General features: G+C 42.1%; 1 protein-coding gene across 2 annotated transcripts; it reads right to left on the reverse strand.

The window, feature by feature from the left end:
- Nucleotides 1-275: 275 nt before the first annotated feature.
- On the reverse strand, nucleotides 276-21,494 carry SLC25A30 (solute carrier family 25 member 30). 2 transcript variants are annotated; one of them, XM_007436483.3, is made up of 10 exons: nucleotides 21,013-21,494; nucleotides 18,604-18,688; nucleotides 15,556-15,703; nucleotides 14,169-14,263; nucleotides 12,896-12,981; nucleotides 10,364-10,459; nucleotides 6,997-7,121; nucleotides 6,620-6,758; nucleotides 5,690-5,770; nucleotides 276-2,855 (listed from the first exon to the last, which is right to left on the reverse strand). In XM_007436483.3, exons 2-10 carry the CDS (start codon nucleotides 18,665-18,667, stop codon nucleotides 2,814-2,816), a joined length of 876 nt encoding a protein of 291 aa, XP_007436545.1. In that variant the 5' UTR covers nucleotides 18,668-18,688; nucleotides 21,013-21,494; the 3' UTR covers nucleotides 276-2,813. The 2 variants fall into 2 exon arrangements, with proteins under 2 accessions (XP_007436545.1, XP_007436543.1); XM_007436481.3 differs by having other exon boundaries at nucleotides 20,915-21,155.
- Between the last annotated feature and the right edge of the window lie 1,046 nt (nucleotides 21,495-22,540).

A 22,540-nucleotide genomic window follows, 5' to 3' on the forward strand; every position in this document is an offset into this window, starting at 1 on the left:
AATGGAACACACATACCCTTATAGGCACAAACCTTCCAGGAACACATTTCTGAACAGCTAGCTTGCCCTGTTTACCTGCGAAACCAAATGCCTAGACCACTTGATCACTCTTTGGTAATCACTACAATTTAACCTTCTTGGCCTGATTTTCAGAAGAGTCTTCCATAATCTAAATTCACGGGGCGGGGGGGGGGGGCGTTTCCAGATACTTCCCAGGACCAAAGACTGGAAGCAAACAAAAAAGGGTTTCTCAAACAAAAAAATTGTGCCATTAAAAAAAGCACACGTCTGCTTAGGCAATAAACAGCCTTTTCCCCACTGCTGGTATTCTGAACTTCAGATCTGTTTTTTGATGGGTGTGCGTGGCAACTTCTGCATGAAAGATGGTCTGCATGGCTAAATGGTCTGAAGCTGCTGCTGCTGCAGCTGGAATGCTGGAACTAGGGATGAACTACCACATGTGACTCAATCAATCACTCAGACATTTATTGTGAGTGTTTCAAGCATGGCCACACATTCTTCCAGTTCAATACACTAAATCATTTCTTGTGATCTGATTGGAAAGAGGAGAGCTGGAGAAGGAACGACTACATGCACCATGGAAAAGACAGATATTTTCAAAAAATACAGGTTACATTTTGGTATGGAAAAATCAACCATGTCATCAAGGGTGCCTGCTAGAGAAGGAGGGGCAAGTGAAGCAAGTGTGTCATTACACAAATTGTGCAAAGTACATTATGGGCATCATCTGCACGATGACATCATGAGATGCGTGATGGACCTGTGGCTTGTACCAGACATCTATATCTGTTATTGATAAAATGTTACACTTTTACATGATAAACAAAGAGGAGGGGCAGGTATGTCTGCAACTCCGTAAAAGCTGTCTGTGCCCTTGAAGACAGAATATAAATTCAGAATAGATTTGTTAATAATGAAACTAGCCCTTGTTTTCTAATTTAAAAAAAAAGAATCAGTTCTACTTTTGTCTCACGTATTCTGCTGAACAATCATTAAAAACTGGTCTGAATCTTAGAATTCAAAATGTATGGATTACCCTCATGGATTAAACCTCAACTTGTTTCACGATTCGCACAAAAATATTTTACCCGTTTTCACATACTCCTAATAAAGTGACCACAAGAGCACAACCTGTCATTTCAAGCTTTAAAATTCTGTAAGGAAAGAAACTTTTGTCAATATGAATGTAAAAAGTGGCTTGTGCATCTTCAACACTGAAGGGAAAACTGACATTCCTTAAACTGTGTACTGCTGGCATTGCAACTGTGTTACAAAGGATTTCAACTACTTCCATACAGATACCTAAATCTTTGTTTCTACTCACAAACTATAATTATATTCATATTCTCCAAAGGTACTCTCTGGAAACAGAATCTAAAAACGAAGTGTGACAAACACATTATTAACCTTTGGTTTTAGCAAAGTTGACCTGGTCAGGATGCAGATTTCAGTGAAGCTGTTTTCCAAGAAGAGACAACATTGTCATTTGCGTGTCATGTATAATAAAAATGTTTCATCAATGTGGCCTGAGTTTGCACGTCTCAAGCTGGCAGTCCAACTTCTCTTGACAAATGTCTCAAGGAGCTCACCTAGGCAATCTTAAACATTACGCCTGAAACATTACAATCCTATGTAAAAAATACTTTTATGCAGAACTGGAAACATATATAACATTCCCATTTGACTGGAAAGATCACATGTATCTGTGTCATGAAGGCAAGGGAATTGTAGAAACTTTTCCAAAACGGTGGTCCCATGTAGGCCCACAATCATGTCTGTAGCCATGGCAACCCTAATCTTAAATATCTTAGGGAGAAGGACTTGCTTATACATAAGGCAACACCCTCTGAGAAGTGATGACATTATGTACTCTTCTTAACAACCACTAAACATCATCTAGGCTTAAGATGTTAGTGGATTCTCTGGACACAGTCCAGGGAAATGAAAGAAAAATCAGGTCTCTTCAACATACTCTAACCTGAATACAATATAGCTGTAATAACTTGGCACATATGAATGGGTCTTCATAATTTCAACATTGCTTATAATGATTATTATTATTATTGTCTCAAAACATGGAGTAGGGTTAACACCATTCCAAAAAGCATAGTCAAGTGGTGTTTATGCAAGGGTTCACCTGTTGTCCACAACAGAATCTTTCTAAATAAAAATATGTGGGATTAGGTCTACTCAGATTGTCAGTTGGGGGCAAAATATTAAGACACTACTGAAACCTCCCAGTAATTAATTTAATTCAGCATTAATGTAATGCTAAATTAAAAAGAAATGGCACTGACATGTTTCAAGAGAAAAAGAATTTTCAACTTTTTTGCAGACATGCTTTGCAGATTATTTATGCAATGCTATTCTATACAATAGGATGCTTTATGAAGTGTGTTTTAGCCATGGCCTAGTCTTTGGTGTGAAAGTTCTCAAAATTGTGAACACATTAGCTATTGACCACTGGAAACAGCTCATTTTAAATGAACAGTGACTGAAAGAAGCCCTACACCAAATGATTAATTTCACTTGTTCCCATTCAGACATGTCAAGTCCTAATATTGAAATATTCATAATATTTATGGAAGATGAATTTCAAGCCCAGTGCTAAGGTCTATTCCAGTCTCAAGTTACACACTGTTCTGTAATACTTGAGAACTTTAAGATTTAACATTCTTGCACCGACAACTTGATTTTCTCAATTCTGCAACCTTTAGTTGAATAATACCCAAAAGAGCACGTGAAGGTTAAGTTCACCAAGAGAAGACTCAATATCTTCAATTTTCAGAATGTCAGAATTCCAAGTTCTTCAGCTGTTCATAAGTTACAAAGAACTAGTGCTTGACATTAAGGAAAAAAGGCAGTGTTGAGTTGCTGCTAAATGAGAGAGGCTCTTTAATTACATCTAGTTCCCTTTCCTCTTGTTTTTACAGCAAATCTGCTCACACTTCTTGTAGTGTCTCAAACAGGTAGATTTGTTGAATATATTTAGGCAGAATTTTACTTCCTTTTTATATATGTAATAATTCCCCTGTCCAGTGCATTCTAAGTCCTTTTTAAAATTCCATCCAGACTTTTACAACTGGAGATTAAGAGAATGCTAAAAAGACATGGATTAATATTTGCTTGCTATGATATGTATATACAAGAATCTTGAATTTGGATCTCCAGTCCCCATTTCACAAGCCACCAACTTGTACTCCATTGGTGGTAACATTTTGAACTTTATTGTTACTATTTTTTTGCTTTTACATTTATTCAACAGCTTTATTGCCTGCTATTATTCTATAACATCTAATATATTTTAATATGGTTTTAAAGGTGTTTTTATTTGGTTCAACTATTATGACATCACTTAAGGGGATTAAGAATAGAATAGATACAGAAAAAAAAACCCAAACATTTTTTATATCCAAATTTCTTAACAGAGTTCCCATTCTAATCTTATAATTCATTAAAAGTATGTCTTAATGAAGAAATCAACTCCATCCATAGAGATTCCTATGTTCTTATTATGGGATGGAAAATGTGTTCAAGTCGTAAGACCTTGAAACAGACCATTTCCAACATCAGCCACTCACTAGTGTATTTCAGAATAAGGAAGTCAGAGCAATCTGTCTTAAAAAGTATTAAATACATCACACTTCTTACAGAATGCTTTCTTATAGGATAAAAAGCAAGTGAAACAAAGTATTTTTAATCTCTACACCAAAATAATACAAATTAGCAAGAAATTAAATAACTTGGTAAATAAAAATTGCATACACCTGCTATTATGGTCCCACTATTATCAGTGTAGAAAATGAATGAGCTTTGAGTTAATTACAGTGGGGCAAAAAAGTATTTAGTCAGCCACCAATTGTGCAAGTTCTCCCACTTAAAAAGATGAGAGAGGCCTATAATTTTTATCATAGGTATACCTCAACTATGAGAGACAAAATGAAAAAAAAAATCCAGAAAATCACATTGTCTGATTTTTAAAGAATTTATTTGCAAATCATGGTGGAAAATAAGTATTTGGTCACCTACAAACAAGCAAGATGTCTGGCTCTCACAGACCTGTAACTACTTCTTTAAGAGGCTCCTCTGTCCTCCACTCGTTACCTGTAGTAATGGCACCTGTTTGACCTTGCTATCAGTATAAAAGACACCTGTCCACAACCTCAAACAGTCACACTTCAGACTCCACTATGGCCAAGACCAAAGAGCTGTCGAAGGACACCAGAAACAAAATTGTAGACCTGCACCAGGCTGGGAAGACTGAATCTGCAATAGGCAAGCAGCTTGCTGTGAAGAAATCAACTGTGGGAGCAATAATTAGAAAATGGAAGACATATAAGACCACTGATAATCTCCCTCGACCTGGGGTTCCACGCAAGATCTCACCTCGTGGGGTCAAAATGATCACAAGAACGGTGAGCAAAAATCCCAGAACCACACAGGGGGACCTAGTGAATGACCTGCAGAGAGCTGGGACCAAAGTAACCAAGGCTACCATCAGTTACACACTATGCTGCCAGGGACTCAAATCCTGCAGTGCCAGATGTGTCCCCCTGCTTAAGCCAGTACATGTCTGGGCCCGTCTGAAGTTTGCTAGAGAGCATTTGGATGATCCAGAAGAGATCATTGGGAGAATGTCATATGGTCAGATGAAACCAAAGTAGAATGTTTTGGTCTAAACTCAACTTGTCGTGCTTGGAGGAGAGAGAATGCTGAGTTGCATCCAAAGAACACCATACCTACTGTGAAGCATGGGGGTGGAAACATCATGCTTTGGGGCTGTTTTTCTGCAAAGGGACCAGGACGACTGATCTGTGTAAAGGAAAGAATGAATGGGGCCATGTGTCGTGAGATTTTGAGTGAACAACTCCTTCCATCAGCAAGGGCACTGAAGATGAAACGTGGCTGGGTCTTTCAGCATGACAATGATCCCAAACACACTGCCTGAGCAACGAAGGAGTGGCTTCGTAAGAAGCATTTCAAGGTCCTGGAGTGGCCTAGCCAGTCTCCAGATCTTAACCCCATGGAAAACCTTTGGAGGGAGTTGAAAGTCCGTGTTGCCCAGCGACAGCCCCAAAACATCACTGCTCTAGAGGAGATCTGCATGGAGGAATGGGCCAAAATACCAGCAACAGTGTGTGAAGACTTACAGAAAACGTTTGACCTCTGTCATTGCCAACAAAGGATATATAACAAAGTATTGAGATGAACTTTTGATATTGACCAAATACTTATTTTCCACCATGATTTGCAAATACATTCTTTAAAAATCAGACAATGTGATTTTCTGGATTTTTTTCCCCATTTTGTCTCTCATAGTTGAGGTATACCTATGATGAAAATTACAGGCCTCTCTCATCTTTTTAAGTGGGAGAACTTGCACAATTGGTGGCTGACTAAATACTTTTTTGCCCCACTGTAATATCCAGAAAGCATTTGCTTCCACAGGATTATGTATCAGTGGAGGATTCTTATTGTTGACTAAATGACAGTTGTTTCAAATTGTAAATACCCTGCAATAAATTGATTACTAGACAGAAAGATTTTAAGACAGAGAAACCAAAGTAAGCATTATGTTCATTTGCCATAACTGGGTACTCACTTACTTTTTTTTAAAGAGAATTTTACATTTTATGTAGACATCTGAAGATTTATGGAAAAAGGATACAATAATATTCCAAGGACCAAGCCTCAACCAGTTTGGCCAGAATCCTTTGTACAATGCAAAAAATCCTTCATACCTCCAGGTCTGTGAAAAATAAGTGAGAATCTCTGAATATTGTATAATCAACGCTCAATATAGGAGACACAATCTCTTTCCCTATCTGCAAACTGAAGGACCTCCCATCCCATCTCATATCACAGATCAAGGATGAATGAAGATTGGATGGTGGATCTTGCCACTAATGGTGAGAGCCTCTTTTCCAAGCTGCCTGGCCAAGGTGCCTACAAACGGGCCTTCTAAGATGCTGTTAAGGATCTCCTGCTGAACGTTTCTCCAAGAATTAGTTCCTAGGGAAGAACTACTTGAGGTGGCTTGAAGTTGACTGAACCTGGGAGACAGATGACCATATTGGGAAAGAGAGGGGCTGGTGATTTATCCCCCCACCCATCCATCATTAGACCCAAGGGAGAAGGGCTTTGGATGGTTTAGCTCTTGGGCCTGATTATGACTCCCACCTGCAGGTACTTTCAGCCTCCTTGTGTGCAAGAGAGGAATCTCTTCCCTACACTGCTTAAACCTTAGGAGTTCAAGCAAAGGTCTGAAGAGGTTCCTTCCCGATGGAAAACTGCACTTTGATTTAAAATAAAAGCAGGAAGCTTCCTCTTTCCCCAGGTGCACCAAGAATGAAAGCAAAGAGAGTCTAAAGGTCAGTTCATAATAATTAACAAATAGATGTTATCCAGATGTTTTGGGCCACACCTCCCCATCATCCTTTGCCTGTGAAGCTTGGGACTGATGAGGTTGAACCAAATAACAATTACAATCACGGTCTGAAACAGTTTCCATATTCTCCAATACAGAATACTCCAAATCTTGTTCAGGAATGTGTCTTTTCTCGAACTTTGTTCTTGCTACTAAATGAAGTCTACTGACCTGAAGCAAGCAGTCTAAAGTACCCTTGTAGCCATGCTGGGGTCCAGTTGGCAATGTTTTCTGATTCATCATCCGCGTTCTCACAACATCGATGGGGTTGGATGCCAGAGCTCCAGCCAAGCCGCAGGTAAAACTTGCTCTAACAGAAATTCAGAGGAGTATTATCGCAATGACCCTTCCCTTCCCTTCCCTTCCCCAGTGAATAAGAAATCAGAACAGCACATGTGACTGTTCTGTTTTCCCAAAGTATGCCACGGAAGAGGTCTGGACTTTTCCCTTCTGGTTAAAATCATACAGATTGATTCAACGTGGAATGTTAGAAACCCTTCGGGCAATTCTGTCTATTCGATCTCTTAAAAGGTGCTTTCAGGACTTACAGAAAGTGAGTATATATTGTGTCTCCCATGAACCCACTGAGAATTATACGCTTTTTGGCAAGATCATAGACTGGCAGCTCTACACCAACGACCACAGCAGCTCTTTGGGCGGTAAGAGAGACTCCCTGTGAAAAAAGGGGGAAACCATATTGTAAAATAAAGCAAATTGTTCTTTAAAAAATGGTTTACAGTTTTATTTTTGATATTAACTTCTTTATTGAACTATTCTACTCTGGGATAATCCTTAATTCTGAAAATACTGTATGGGATAGAAGTTTTATAAATCAATCTTTTTTTTTTTTGTGCTTTTTTTAAAAAAAGCTTTTTGAAAATCTGGAAAGTTTTCTCTGTCTTTAGGATCCCTGTATGATCAAGGATTGAATTCAACACAGTAAAAATGGTCCTGTCCTGACCAGGAAGCAACCACAATGAACAGTTAGTTCTTCCCAACCTGGCAGCTAAAGGAATGTTTTGTTTAGGATAGGGGTTTTCAAAGGTTTTCAGGCCATTGAACCTATTAGTTATTTTAAAAAAAATATTCCCAGAGGCTTCCCCCCTTGTCCCTTTAGTTTCTCATGCAACCCCATCACATTCTCACAGAAGTCGGGGGTTCTGCAGAACATAGCTTGAAAAACACTAATTAATGCATTTGGTTCTTTTTTTTAGCTCCAATTTTTAGAGGTGGGCCGTTTGGAAACAAATCAGCAAACTCCCCCTCCTCCACCTTTTCCCATGTTGGAGGCACTCTTTAGCCAAACTTTTTTTTGATAAAAATAAAATATAACATAACAACAACTGGTATTATAACTGATATTACAGCATCTAGTTGAAAACAAGCTCTTTCCACCTGAGCAGGAAGGAAACCACCCAAACAGCAGAGAGACAAAAGATCACTCCTAATTGACAGGATGATTTTGGAAAACTGCAAGAGAAGGAAGACCAACTTGAATGTAGTTTGGATTGATTACAAGAAGGCATTCAACTCCCTGCCACATGGCTGGATAATCAAGTGCCTAGAAACAACAGGAGTCAGTAGAAACATCAGAAGCTTTGTGCAAAGATAAATGGAGAATGGAAGACACAGTTGCTGGTCAATGGTGATAGACTGGGAGAGGTTAGCATCAAGAGAAGAATCTTTCAAGGAGACTCACTATCACCGCTACTGTTTGTCATTGCATTGATTCCTCTGTTAACAATACTGAACAAGTCAGGCCATGGCTATCAAACATCAAAACATCTGCCAGGTTATCCCACCTCCTTTACACGGATGAACTGAAGCGGTATGGAAAAACACCACCTGAAATGGAATCGCTGTGCAACACTGTCCAAATGGATAGCCAAGATATTGTAATGGAGTTTGGACTGGACAAATATGCCACCCTTACCATCAACAAGGGAAAAATAGTGAAAACTGAAGGAATCAAGATGCCCAATGGAAACAGCATCAAGAGTATGGATGAAGAAGATCACTACAAACACTTGAGCATCCTTCAGGCTGACAACATCAAGCACACTGAAGTCAAGAAGAAGGTTAGTAGTGAATACATCAGAAGAGTGAAGAAGATCTTAAAGTCAAACTCAGTGGCCGAAATACCATCAAGGCAATTAACACCTGGGCAATTTCAGTCATTAGATACACAGCTGGAATAGTGGACTGGACTCAAGCAGAACTAGAAGCCCTGGAGAGGAAGACCAGAAAAATAATGACAATGAATCATGCCCTTCATCCATGCAGCGATGTTGACAGGAGCATGGTGGGCATGGAATGTTACAAGTACACCAGAGAGTTGAAGAAGAAAAAAGGGCATTGGAAGAATTTCTGAAGGACAGTAAAGAAGATAAATGAAGCTAGTATACCACGAAGGCTTACTGAATACCAAATAGACCAAACCAGCATATCTGAAAGACCAAATGAAGAATAGAAAAGAGACGTGTCAAGGTAAAGTATTACATGACCAGTGCATTAACAAACTAGCAGGCAGAGCAGATAACAAGACCTGGCAATGGCTAAGAGCAGGAAAGTTGAAGAAAGAGATGGGGGGCTAATTCTGGCTGCACAAGAACAAATGCATACAAAGCCAGAAGTGAGAAGACAGCAACAGCAAATGCTGCCTCTGCAAAGAAGCTGAAGAAACGGCGGACCACCTAGATAGCTGCTGCAAGAAGATTGCACAGACTGACTACAAACAATGACATGACAAAGTAGCAACAATGGTGCATTGGAATATCTGCAAGAAATACCATTTGCCTGCAAGCAAGAACTGGTGGGACCACAAAACAGACAAAGTAATAGAAAATGAAGGAGCCAAGGTGCTCTGGGACTTTCGAATTCAAACAGACAAGCACCTGCCACACAACACCCCAGATTTCACAATTGTTGATAAGAAATACAAAAAAGTCTGGATAGTGGACACTGCAGTACCTGGAGACAGCAGAATAGAAAAGAAAGAACTGGAGGAAATCACAAAAAGCGAATAGCTGTGGCAAAAGAAAGCAAAGGTAGTAACAACAGTAATAAGCGCCTTGGGTGCAATCCCAAAACATCTGGAGCACCACTTGAGGACCATTGGCACTGACAAAATCACCATCAGTCAATCGCAAAGGACAGCTTTACTTGGAACAGCTCACATCCTGCGACAATACCTTTAGCATCAACCACCATCAACCACCATCTGCCTATCCCAGGTCCTTGGGAAGGACTCGACTGGGGGACAAAAATGCCAAATCCAGTCTAAACATCTGGCTGAGTGTGCGACCAACCCTAATATATTACATTTATATGCTGCAAAACTCCCAGCAACTCTACATGAGCAGACAAAACGCCACTCATCATCAAAGAAACTGAATTATTTGTATTCCCCCAACAGAAAATCCAAAGCAGAACCTGTCAATTGGAGTGAAATCAAATACTTGAACTCCCCACCCACCCAACTGTTAATAATTCTTAGGATTCCAGAAAAAATTGCAAGAGCTTCTCCCAAATATTTCAGAATCATAGGGATGGAAGCAAATGAGATACCAGTAAGGAATTTCTCCATCCCACAAGGATCAGGCCAATCTTACAGGTTCTGTGTGTTTTCATTAATTTCCAGGTCAGGTCATGGATAGTAGAGTGAGCTCTATGCAGCATTAGAAACTTCCAGAGAGAAAGACTCCAATAAATCCACAAATCAAGACATATTTTTATATATCTATAACCAGGATAGATGTAATATTATTAATTTCAACTTTAAATTCAAAAACATATTTTTGCCTGATCCACAAAAAAAATCCACAGTCTAGTTCTTTTGCAGTGCCTGTCCCCTGAATATACTCAGCTGGAACAGAATAACGGTGGCAGATTTCTGAAATGTATTTAATAACTTGCCTTCCACAAGCCTCTCGTGCCTTCATTATGATAAATATTCATGAAGTTGCCAATCATTCCACCTTCCATGAGACTTCCTTGAGCTTGCATTCTGATCTAGGATTTATTTGGGATATAAAGGAAAGAACAGAAAATGGGTCACATATAGTAGTCATCCCATCTTTCCATGATAACAAGAATGCATCTTTTCATATCTATGGGGCAGTCGATCGGAACAACTTGCTGGCATCCATCTGACTCATATGTAACTTTAAACCGGGGGTGGGTAGCTTAATTTCAAAGGCTTTCTTTGAGAGATCATTTTAGGCCACTTGCCCTTTGGGGGAGAGACAGAAGAGTATGTCCAGAAAGAGAACAGGAAAAGAACATGATATCTCTGCCGCCGTTTGGTTCTGGCTCAACTGACTCCTTGTTCCAGTCCTATCTAAAATGTGAACCTGTGAAAGTTGCAGCCCTTGACAGAAGAAAGGTTTACATCAACCTTTTTTGGAAACAACACTTCTCATTGGCCAGAAAGAAAAACGCAGTGCAAAGACACTGCTGGGCATCTGACATATTCCAAAGGGAACACTGTACCAAACATACATGGGAAAATTCACCTCTAAGATGTAAAGGACTTAAAAAATGGGCATAAACATCCTGCATCAAGGGCAAGAAATCTTTCTTCAAGGGCTGCTACGAGGCCTCTCATTCGGGAGCAGGAAAATAAAGCCTCATAAGTAATAAAAACAAAAAATTGCTTTGTGAAAAATACTTTAATTATAACATTGAGCTTCAATGGGCAAGCTTTTATCTCAAGAACCATAGTTTCCAGGGCATATCTCGTGGGAAGTAGCATTACGCGGCTATGGTTGGCAGTGCTAAAACAAGCACCAGATCAGGCCAGAGCTGAAGTTCAACACTGATGCTTTTCCAACACCTCTTCCCCCACGCCCCACCCCCAACACTTTTCTATTTTTCTTTTCTTCCTCCTTAAACAGTAGATTACTAGAAGAATGGCAGATTGCTCTTGAGGTCTTGTCAAAGACTTCTAAAATTAGTCCAAGGAAGCATGAAATTAGGCTGAGAGCAATTTTCCAATTCCTTGAAAATAACTCAGATTCAAGAGCTGGGTGCTCATTCAGAATTGCATTACCCTCACAGCAGGAAGAACTGTTATAATGGAAAGGCAGAGGAATGAGAATGTAGGCTAGTTCTTAAATTAGACACTACCGATACGCTCAGCTATTTTCTTCTCATGACACGCTGCAGTACAGATAAGGTTTTTTTCCTTATGATGACCCCAACAGAGTGTTCCCTTCGGAATATATTAACATACATGAGAAGAGAGAGGATAAGAGCTGGTCCAACAGAGGGGAAAAATGGCCTTCTCTGGCTTACTAGTGCAAAAGTGATTTAAGTTAGCAAATCCAGGTGGAGAAACCTGGATACCCACCAGACAGCAACAAATAACTGGCATTTGTCTGGAGAGTTGCAGTCCTACTTAAAGTACTCATTTTGCTTTGAAACCTTCCCCAGTCCCCAAGAAAAATGTGCCAGATTTTTCTATTCAGATATTTAAGGGCAAAATAGCTAGCTGAAGCATCTGCGAGATCCATCTCCCCTTAACAATCCCAAAACTTTTTTAAAAAGAGTGGGGCTGAAAATCTCAGGCCCATCCCTACAACCCTCAGGCAAGGCAGGAAGAAGAAAAGTGGCCCCCAAATTCCCTATCTCTGATCCCAGCCAATATTATTTACTCCACCTGGCTGCAGTTTCCCATACTTCCACATAAACTCAGCCCTGGTCCTTTTAACCCTTTTAAGTGTTTAAGCAGCTGGGACCTTCTATACACAGGTCATGTACTCTACTGACAGCAAGCTACAGCAGAAAGTCCTTGTTTGCATTAATGCTGATGATTTCTGAACGCATGAATGCCAATGCCACATGAGCTACACTGCAGTGGTGTAACTGTTGCGTGAGCAGACATGATTCTTACTTGCTTTCCAAGACTGATCGATCTGGACCGCCAGAAGTAAGGCCAGGCCTAACAGAAATTCCAACTAACAAACCTGATTCCACTTTAATGGGAAGTGAAACTTATTCAGGTTTCCTCCTTATTTGGAGCAAAGATGAAATCTTGCAGCATCTACAAGTCAACTGATGGTGCAGATCTCCAAGACTCTCCTTCTACTACTTGGGGAAGGAACTGAGACGTTTTTGGAACATCAGCTCTCGTTCCAAACAGATGATTCAGAAAGTTATAATGGCTGAAGATATCAAATGTGAAATGGAGATACTTAAGAACTAGCTTAGCTGCATTCCCCTTGCAAGGTCCTGGGAAACTGGGCTTTAAAGCTAGGCTGAAAATTACTGGAAATCTGAAAACTGAACCATAACAATATATTTTGCTTTGTATGATGGTTATTTACACACATTATATTTCTATAACAACAAAGAAGCAGTGACAGGCATCTTATTCTCCTCTGAAAGGATGTTACTTAAAAAGAGAACCTCAAAAGCAATCTGATTTCCAAAAAGTCTAGGGCTTACCTTCAAGACATCAGTGGGGTTAGCAATAGAAGATGAAATTACACCAGACAGAACCCCACACAATACATTGACGGCCAGTGTTTCATCTGTTTCAGAAACAAAAATGTTCATTACATTCAGTCTTCATATTTTGGTATCCAAATCGGTCTTGACCAGTCCCTGCACTTTTCTTGGCAACATTTTTTTGAAGTGGTTTGTTTCCTGGGGCTGAGAAAGAGTGACTGGCCCAAGGTCACCCAGATGGCTTTGTGCCTAAGGCAGGACTACAGTAGATCTCCCAGTCTCTAGCCCATGGCTTTAACTACTGCACCAAACTGGTGGATCAGTAAAACATGGAAATCAAAGTTTTACCCACTTTAGTATGTTTTGAAATAGTGATGGCAGAACACCACTTTTGCTGGACTAGTGAGGGGTGCAGAGAGTGAACCCGTACTGAAACAGACTGGCAATATTCACCTAATGTAGGAATCCAAGTCCTATTCATGTAGCAATAGCTCCCTTAGCTAGGTCACTCTGGTGGGACCAGCAATCTGCTCTGGGGTTCCCCTCCTGATTGAAGACAGATGAAAGTATGGCAGGAAAGCTTATATATGTGAAAGAACTTGCTTTCCTTGCACACGTTCCGATTCTTAAGATGAGCTATGCTAAATTTGCCTACTGATGGGCACACATTTATGTCAAAAGAACCAAACGCACGCTGCTCCAGCGTGAGTTGGCTTCACACATGCTGAGTTATAAAATGAATCACTTGACTTAATCTACTGCAGAATCCAAACAAGTGTGGCTTTTAAAATAACCACACAGTTAAAGTAAATCATAGTTTAGCCACCAAATGAACCAGGACATTGTTATCTTTGCGTGGCTTGCAAACAGTTGCCAACACACTAAACCTTGGCGAACAACACTCAATGTTGTGTTCACCTAACAAGCTTTGCTCAAACCAATTAACCACATTATGGATTAATGTGACAGAGACCATGGCTGGTTCCACCAAAACCTAGCCAGTATAATGCAGGCCAGATGTTACCTTAGCAATGTCGTGTGGTAGATTAAATGACATCACCAACCTCACAAAATTACTCTGATAACAATACATACTCTAATATCTACTCCATATATTTTACCTAAATCCCCTTTTATCTTTCTGGAGAAAATCTAAAGTGGTTGCTAAGCGTTGACACCAGCTTGATGGCATACACCCTACAGTCTCTACTCCGACCTCTCTTTGGCTTTCATCTAAGAAACGCAGCTCAGGTCTGGAAAATGCGCTCACCTTCTGGCCGTTCGATAAATATTCTTTTCAGGCTCTGGTAAGTGCCTATCTTTATAGTTCCGTAAGAGGCCTGGCGTAACATAGCAGGGGCAATTCTGCAAGAACAAAGAAATGGACGTAAAACCAGGGGTCTGGCTTTCCCGCAGTCTTCTAAACACATAATACTTGAGGTGGGGAGGTTATGACTGTCTTGGTGGTGGCAGAAGTGTGTAGGGCTTCCAGGGATGGTTTGACCATCGGCCCAAATTGAGAGAGACGTGTGTGTGTGTGTGTGTGTGTGTGTTTTTGTATGTATCTGGTACCTTCAAGCCAGTCTTGACTCCTGCTGACTGCCTGGACTAGTCTAATCTTGTACACTCACAGTATTTGCAATTTTAAAGTGAAAGCAAGAATTCCTTTGCCCACAAGTAGATTTTGGTCAAAAAGGGTTGGTATTGGGTTGGCATCAAGGTAAGGACACAGAAAAATCTTGGACATTACTGAGAGGAATTAGATCTTTTTCCTCATCATGAACTTTACAGCAATCTGTGCACTTTTGGGGGCAAGATTTTTGGAAGTGGTTTATCCTTGCCTCCTTCTTCTTCCTAGGGCAGAGAGAGGGACTGGCCCAAGGTCACCCAGCTGGCTTCGTGCCTAAGGTGGGACTGGAACTCATGGCCTCCTGGTTTCTAGTATGGTGCTTTAACCACTTCACCAAACTGGCTCTCTTATATCCATTATTATTGGTTAAATTAGCTGCTGCTGTAAACAGTTCTCAGCTGGGGATACGGGCTTCTACCAACTCCAACCAAGCCTGACTTCCAAGGGAAGTTCCGAAGCGTCTATAAATGCAAAAATCACCAACTGTTGTGTGCAAAGCAGGAGAGACAGAAATGCTCCTTTTCCAAAAGATTTTATTTCAGAAGTTTTGAATTAGCTTCTTCTGGAGAAAAAAATAGAGCATTCCAGGGGACACTGAGCTTTTCTAGAATCGTTCAGCACATTCACAACGAATCTTATTGGGAATGGATGGACGGATGGATGGGTGTGTGTGTATAAATGTATACCCCAGGGGGAAAAGATTTAGAACACCCCAAACTTTAAAAGCAGTATTTGTACTTAAAAAGCTGTACAATTTCTCATACCATTCATCAGCTCTCTCAAAGACAAACCATTTAAATACCTTTTTCCTAAGAGGGAAATGCCAGCTTAATATCAATTAACATACTAGGAAAATAAGCTAGGATGTGACTCAGAACTGGGCCAAAACATTAGTTTTAACGTAAAACATCAGGTTTAAGATAATCTAAAAATCCAAGATGTAACACCCAACTATTTAACTACATACAGACATATCAGTTTAAATCGTTTTCAACAATACACAAAATAGACATATTAGAAATCTTACCCAGAGTATAAGGCCTTCGGTCCTTCTTCCCTGAATATTTTCACTAACGCGTGCAGCATTCCACGATAACGGATTTCTTTATGCTTTACATCATTTTTCTGGCCTTGTACTTGGAGACGCGTTTTTGTCAGATCAATTGGGAAAGTACCTTCATACCCAAGAGAAAATTGGTTTATATCAATTATAAATTTACAAAAATGTATACATTCCAGAGTTAGAGAAACCTAGTTTCTGACATATAATGGAAAGAATATATATAATGCTTGTTTGAATAATATACATGCACAGGGTAGAGGGGTCCTTAAAAATCTATTTTAAAAACAGCTAATGTCATTAAAAATAAAAATGTATATTTATCAGGTCCCATGACAGGTCCTATTTCCATCCCCTATTTCATTGTCCTATTAGAATATCTGAATATTATTGTTATTGTGTATATCCCACAGTTTTGCTCAAGGCACTAAGAATAAGTGAAGTGTGAAATACAACAAAACAAACTTGTAACAACACAACACAGCACAAGTTAAGATAACAAATCAAACGCTGGTCAAAGAAAAGTAGAAGTAGGAGCCACAAAGAGGCTGGGAGTTACACAGCGAGTCTCAGACAGTAGAAAAGAATATTCCTAGCAACATATGCCCTTAAAAATAATAAAATACTGACCACTTTTGAAAACATCCAGTTACACTGAAGGCTTAGAAGTGTTCTAAATTTGGAACAATTTCCTGTCTTTTTTTTTTTTTTTTAACCTGGACATTTCTTCATTTTTTTCCTTTCCCCAGTTTACATTGTATCAAAATTCAATAACAATGCAGATTTAGTTTGAAAGAAACTTTAAAGAAGTTAAAATTCCTTTTAAAAAATTCATCCTTGCTAAAATTCAAAATTTATAATTCAGCTGTTTCAGGCAGGCCTCAGAATCAGATTCCCCATGTTTATTATTTGTTTATGCATTTATTAAATCACACTTATATGGCTGCCCAACTCACAAGAAGCGACTCTGGGCAGCGTACAACAATCATGTTGAAAAGGAAGGATGGGCTGGTCAGTGCATCTAAGAGTAAGCGCCTGCATGAAAGTAGTGAATTTACCCTGATCAAGTTATACTTCTATCTCTAAGATGGCCATATAATTCCATCTGTGATTTCTTTTGCAATGTGATTGAGTTTCTTTGCCTATGCTTTTAAAATAAGGTTTTAGTTATCTCCAGGTAAGGCTGGGAAAAGATTATTAAGAGCCTTAATAACAATTTCTGTAAACAATACTAAGCTGGTTAAAAATTGGTTTGTCTTAGTCAAAAGCAATTTCTGTTTGATTTTCATTCCATGACTGCAGTGGGCCATGTACTGGGGTCCAATCTCAATTTTACCTTCTTCCCACAGAGCAATTTGATCATAATACTGGATCCCATTGCGGTCCTCCTAAACTTTGGAACTCTACAAAATGATACTTACGGAAACAGAATCGCAATGAATTTCATGGGAACAGCCTGAAATCACCCCTTTATTGGCTAGATGGAGGTCAGTTCAGATGGGGCTTCCTTATCTGTCTGCCTCACATTACAAAATCCATACATGGTCCTTTTAAGTAGCCATGATGTCTTTAAGAACCACTTGAAGGACAACTTCAGCCTTCTAATTAAGAAGGTGTGGTACTGATTTTTCTTCTGAAGGAGTCTGGTGGCTCCTTTTCTGACTAACAAATTTTATTAAAAGGCATATGCTTTTGTTTAGCTGCAGTTCACGTCATCAGATGCACAGAATGGCTAGAGCAGTGTTTCTCAACCTTGGCAACTTTAAGATGCGTGGACTTCAACTCCCAGAATTCCCCAGCCAGCCATTCCACAACCAATTATGGGAATTGAAGTCCACGCATCTTAAAGGTGCCAAGGTTGAGAAACACTGGGCTAGACTGATGTTGGATTAAAATTCAAGTGAGGTAGGAAAGGACCACTAGCCCCTTTCTGCTTTTTTTATCACCATAAACTAGCATGGCACTCCTTCTCCAACATCTCTCTTCCGTATTTATCACCAGGTTATTTCTTAAGGATGAAAATTTATCTCATTCCTGTTCCTTCCTTACATTCTTTTTAAGGGATAAGTGTTACTGTACACTTATAAGACTTCTCTCTCAGAAGATATGCATAACACTGAAGTCTTCATTGTGTATGTCCCTTCAAGTCAGTGTTGATTCTTGGCGACTGCCAGGACAAGTCTGGCAGTCTTTTTGGCAAGATTTTCAGGAGTGGGTTGCCCTTGCCTTCTTCTTCCTGGGCTGAGAGAGCGGGACTGGCCCAAGGTCACCCAGCTGGCTTCGTGCCTAAGGCAGGACTAGAACTCCCGGTCTCCTGGTTTCTAGGCTGGTGCCTTAAACCACAACACCAAATATAGGGGTGGTATTTCCTTGATACAGTGGACGGAAGAAGACATGGGCCATAAGGTCTTTCTTACAGGAGAGGTCCAGTTTCTATCCATTTTCCTCTCCAACCTTCAGCCACTTCACTAAACCCCAGTCCTCCTGGCAGCTGCCCATTCAATTCACCCAGTTCACTTGGCAGCATTTCTCACTTCCTGAGCTTGGTTGTTTCATTACCCAACTAAGTAACATGATCAGCGCATTGGTGATATTACCTAGTTGGGTAACGAAACACTTACAAGCCAACAACCAAGCTCCGAGAGCACCAAAAACTCCACAGTTCAACCCTGAGCTACAGATATTCTCTTCTATTGGACTTTTTGCTCATTCCAAAACTGAAATGAAAACCTGTCACCTTTTTTTTTTTTTTTTAAAGAAATTGGGATATGGGAACAATAACCAAAAAATAAACATGTTGCAAATGCATTAAATTCGATAAAATAGAGAATAGCCCCAGCCATGTGGAGTCCTGCCCCTGCCCACCTCGGCCATGCCTTGTGAGCGTGCAAAGACCTTTGTGCCAACGCAAGTTTGTATGCGAAGGTCATTTTCATACTAATTAAACCACTATTGGACAGTCTTATAAATTAGCAGTAATCCTGCACCCAATTATTTCAGAATTCAATTACCCACCACATTCTGCAGTGACTGAAGCCAGTCCTCCATACACAAATGGCTTCCAGTTCAAAGCCGCCATGTTCCCGAGTGCTTTTTCCCTCTGCAATGCAACAAAGCAACACATTGCTCTTAAAAACTCTTCCCGGCAGGGCAGGGATTGGCCCACATACAACCCTCCAGCCCTGTTCTTGCCCCACTCCCCTCTGAGCACCCCCAGAGCACTCCACTGACATGCAGCAGCAAAAAGGCTGATTTGGAGAGGGCCATTTTTCATCCTTTTTGCCCTGAAGGTGGAAAATGCATGCCCCAAGGCCTAACAGACCTGTACTGGCCCCGGTTAACCCTTGGCTCAAGTGATGGTGGCAACTGGCAGGCTTTGATGGGGTTTCAAAGCTAAGCACAGTCAGCCCAGGTTAGTAGCTGACTAGGAGACCACAAGGGGATCTGCTAAATTGGAAAACTAAAAGGACCCCCTTAACGGGGACAACAGAAAGCCATTTCAGTACTGCCTCCAGAAAAACCTCATAGCCACAGTCCCAAAATGACTAGGAGTCAAACCTGACTTCAAGGAGACTTTACTTCATCCCCAAACCTGAAAAAAATGGGGAGCATGACCCAGAAAAATTAGCTCCCTCCAACAGTAACATTCCAGTCCTTTTTCCCTGGTTCTAAAATCTATGCTTGAGTAATTTATTTATTTTGGTTGGGCTTTAAAAAAAAGATTTGAGGATGAATATTGGTTTTTCTTTTCTTTTTTTCCCCCCTCTCTCTCATGCCAATATATGACTCTCTTTTTGTTGCTGTTGCTAAAAACCTGTCCTGGGAAACTTTTCCAGGGTTACACCTTTAGGGAGCAACCTGCAGCCAAAGATTGAGTTAGCTCATTTCAAAATCAGTATGTGAACTTTAGCCTTCCTCCTGACAGCTTTTGATCACGTGCACGCCTTTCTCCCGCTTTTCATTCTGACCCTCACCTCTGGCAGCCCTCTCTTCCATCCAACCCTTTCTCACTGCTGCCACTTGCTCTGGCCCACTCCTGCCCTTCCCCAGCCCCCATTTACAAAACCCAAGTCAAGGAGAGGTAACACAGCCCCCAAGGCATAGATGGGTCTGCATTTATGATCATGAGATCACGTGCGCGCCTTCGCAACGCGCCACTGCTTGGGTGGGTTTGCACAACACGCTGAGTCCAAACCAAACAAACCACATTCTCCTTCCCTAACCCTCTTTTATTTTCAAATCATTCATCCAATCTTGATGACATTACTAGTGCCAGAGTCTTCTGTCCATTAAAAGACCGAAAAACTTTCCATGTATCAATTTCAGTCTTTAGATGAGATCAGACTTGGCCTGTAAATACAGTAACCGTATGTCCTTTATTATAAAGGACAGCCCTTTATTTCAGAAAGCTATCCTTTAGATTTATTTATTTTTCAAAAACTCATTCTGTCCTTTATTTTGGTCATTTACCATACAAATGGTACCACTTAATGCACAGTCTTTTACGTTCATGCAAAAAATATGGAAATTGAATTGTCATCTTTAAACAAATTTACATATACTGCTTGATTTTAAATATTTTTATTTATTAAATCAATTTATAGAGCCGCCCAGCTCACCACAGGCGAGATATTTTATTAGAATATGCACTTTTGTAAAGCTTTTCTTGGTTTTGCTCTTGAATTTTCTTTTGTAAAGCAAAGTTATAAACAGAAACAATTTAAAACATTTTATCCTTATGAATCTGTTTCAGATTTGCCCCTTTTTCAGGTCTGCCCTTTATTTTTTCCAAGAAAACATGGTCACTGTACCTATAAGGAATCTTCCTCTGGAATATAAAATGCTTCAATGATTACATCTATTGTTTTTAATTTATATTTAATGTTCATTCTGGGAATATTTCATGGACACATCTATTTCTGTCAAACTATGCCTGTCATCTCACTGTGCTTAACCATATCCGTAAACGACCTAGAGGCATCAAACCCTGAACCCCCTTGGGATTAAACTTGGTTTAGTTCTTCTGTGGCTTGGCAGGGGAAAAGAACGGAGCCTATTTGCTTACTTTACTGGTTCAGGGTGCTGTGTGAACCTGATTTTTTAAAAAGGCTGAATCCCCTAGGCTTACTGCAAAAAATAATTATGCACACCTAAAAAGCAACGTCTTGTTAAGCCAAGCTAGATTCAGACCCATATCCTTGAAGGGTTTTGCGGGGCCAGGATTACAGGATTGCGTCTTTTTGCGGGATGCTTTTGAACTTCCCAGACACCCCTGGACTTTCCCCGTGGTCTCGTCCAACTGCTCGCCGGGTCTGACCCTGCTTACCTTTTCCGAGAGCCGCTGCTGTACCCAGTGGGCACATTCCATGCCACCCGGCTTGGCTCGCCCAAACGCTACCCCGCCCAACCCCCGCAGCTCATCACCGTTTGGTCCCAGCGAAGCCTTCGCCTGCCAGGCTCCCGCTCGTCGAAGGCACCGGGGCGCCCGGAGGAATGCGCGGGCGGCTCTCGACTGCGCCGGGGACAGTCCTGGGCGACGTCCGAGTGCCAGGCGCATTCCTCGGCGGCCAGGAAGAGACCGGCCGGAGGCGGAGCCGGGAAGCGCAGCCGCCACGCCCGCCCGGCTGCCTTCCGGCGGCCGGCGGGCAGCTGGGGCGGGGAGCCGGCGGGGGCGCGCCCCGTCGGCGTGCGGCGAGCGCGGCGGAGCGTCTGCAGCGGGGAGCGCGGCGGGCCGGAGCGGGGCGCGCGCCTCCGCAGCAGCCGCGGCTCCCGGGCGCTGCGCGCGGGGCTGCGGCTCCCCGTCCCCGGGGGCGCGGGGCGGGCGGCCGCTGGCTCTGCGCCTCTGAAGCCCGCGGCGGCCCGGCCCGGCCCTCCAGCGCAGTGCCCGGTCGGCCTCCCGCAGGGGCCCGGCGGCGCGCCCGCACCCCACTCGCCGGGGAGCAGCCGCGGAGGAAAGGGAGGGAGGGAGGGACGGAGGGGAGGGGAGGGGAGGGAGGCGAGGCTGCCGAGCCCCGAGGGAGCCTCCCGGCCAACAGCCCCGCGAGCCAACCTGAAACCCTCCCGGAGGTCCGCGGGAGAAGAAAGCGACCGGCTGCCCGCTGTGTAGGCAGCCCGGCTTCCTATTTGCTCGCCCGCAGCCGTGTGTCTGTGTGTGGGTCAGACGCCTTCCAGCGGGGCTGAAGGCTGCAAGGAAGAGCATCAGGCAGCCCGGCTTCCCGCTTGCTCGCCCACAGCCTGGAGATGCCTGGCGGCTTCTCCAGCTGTGAGGCAGATGCGATTCTGCGTGGCTCTTCGAGGCCGGCCGCTTCCCGCTTGCCAAAAGTGGCTACGGGCCCCTGTGATGAAGGACAGCCTGCGCTTGGCCCTGCTTTCCTCCGAATACACACGTGCGCTCGTAGACACGGGCACGCGCACATTCCCACTTTCCAGCCCTGCCGATAGCCTCGAGGTTTCGGACGGTCTCCCCCCAGCTGTGAGCCAGATGTCACGCTGCCTAGCTTTTGAGATCAGCCCAGTTTGGCTGATCCATCCGAGCATATCAGGGATTGCTTTATCCGTTGAGCAGTTCTAAACCAGGGGGATGTCTGCGTAAGACTGTTGCATGCAGTAAGGGTGCAACAAGCAGCGCAGCCTCAGTTTAAAGTTCTCTGCAGCTCAGGGTTCCTCAGCAACTTTAAGATGGGTGAACTCCAACTCCCAGAATTCCCCAGCCAGCATGGTTCCCCACACATCTTAAAGTTGCTAAGGCTGAGAAACACAGTTGCAGCATGGCTAGATTAAAAAAAACAATGAAAGTATTTAGAAATTGAAATCCACTCTGGGATCCTGAAGGGCATCCATTCAGTAAACTAGCGTGGGGGCATACGTTGGCAGGGTGATCATAAAACCCGGAGATTGGGGAAATACATTACGCGTAAACCACGCCGGAGGACGCGGCTCCACTTTTCTCTAT

Source organism: Python bivittatus, unplaced genomic scaffold, assembly GCF_059951505.1.
Source record: "Python bivittatus isolate LINGU-HERP-01145 unplaced genomic scaffold, Pbiv_v1 ctg000210_np1212, whole genome shotgun sequence".
NCBI classification, from domain to species: Eukaryota; Metazoa; Chordata; class Lepidosauria; order Squamata; family Pythonidae; genus Python; species Python bivittatus.

Excerpts from the sequence above, each read along its gene's own strand:
- SLC25A30 (XM_007436481.3), bottom strand. The coding sequence starts at position 21,145 with ATGCGCCTGGCACTCGGACGTCGCCCAGGACTGTCCCCGGCGCAGTCG. Across the intron at positions 15,704-18,603 it reads TTCAGTCACTGCAGAATGTG|GTACTTTCCCAATTGATCTG; the intron begins GTGGGTAATTGA and ends TTGGGTATGAAG. Across the intron at positions 14,264-15,555 it reads CCGAAGGCCTTATACTCTGG|AATTGCCCCTGCTATGTTAC; the intron begins GTAAGATTTCTA and ends TTGTTCTTGCAG.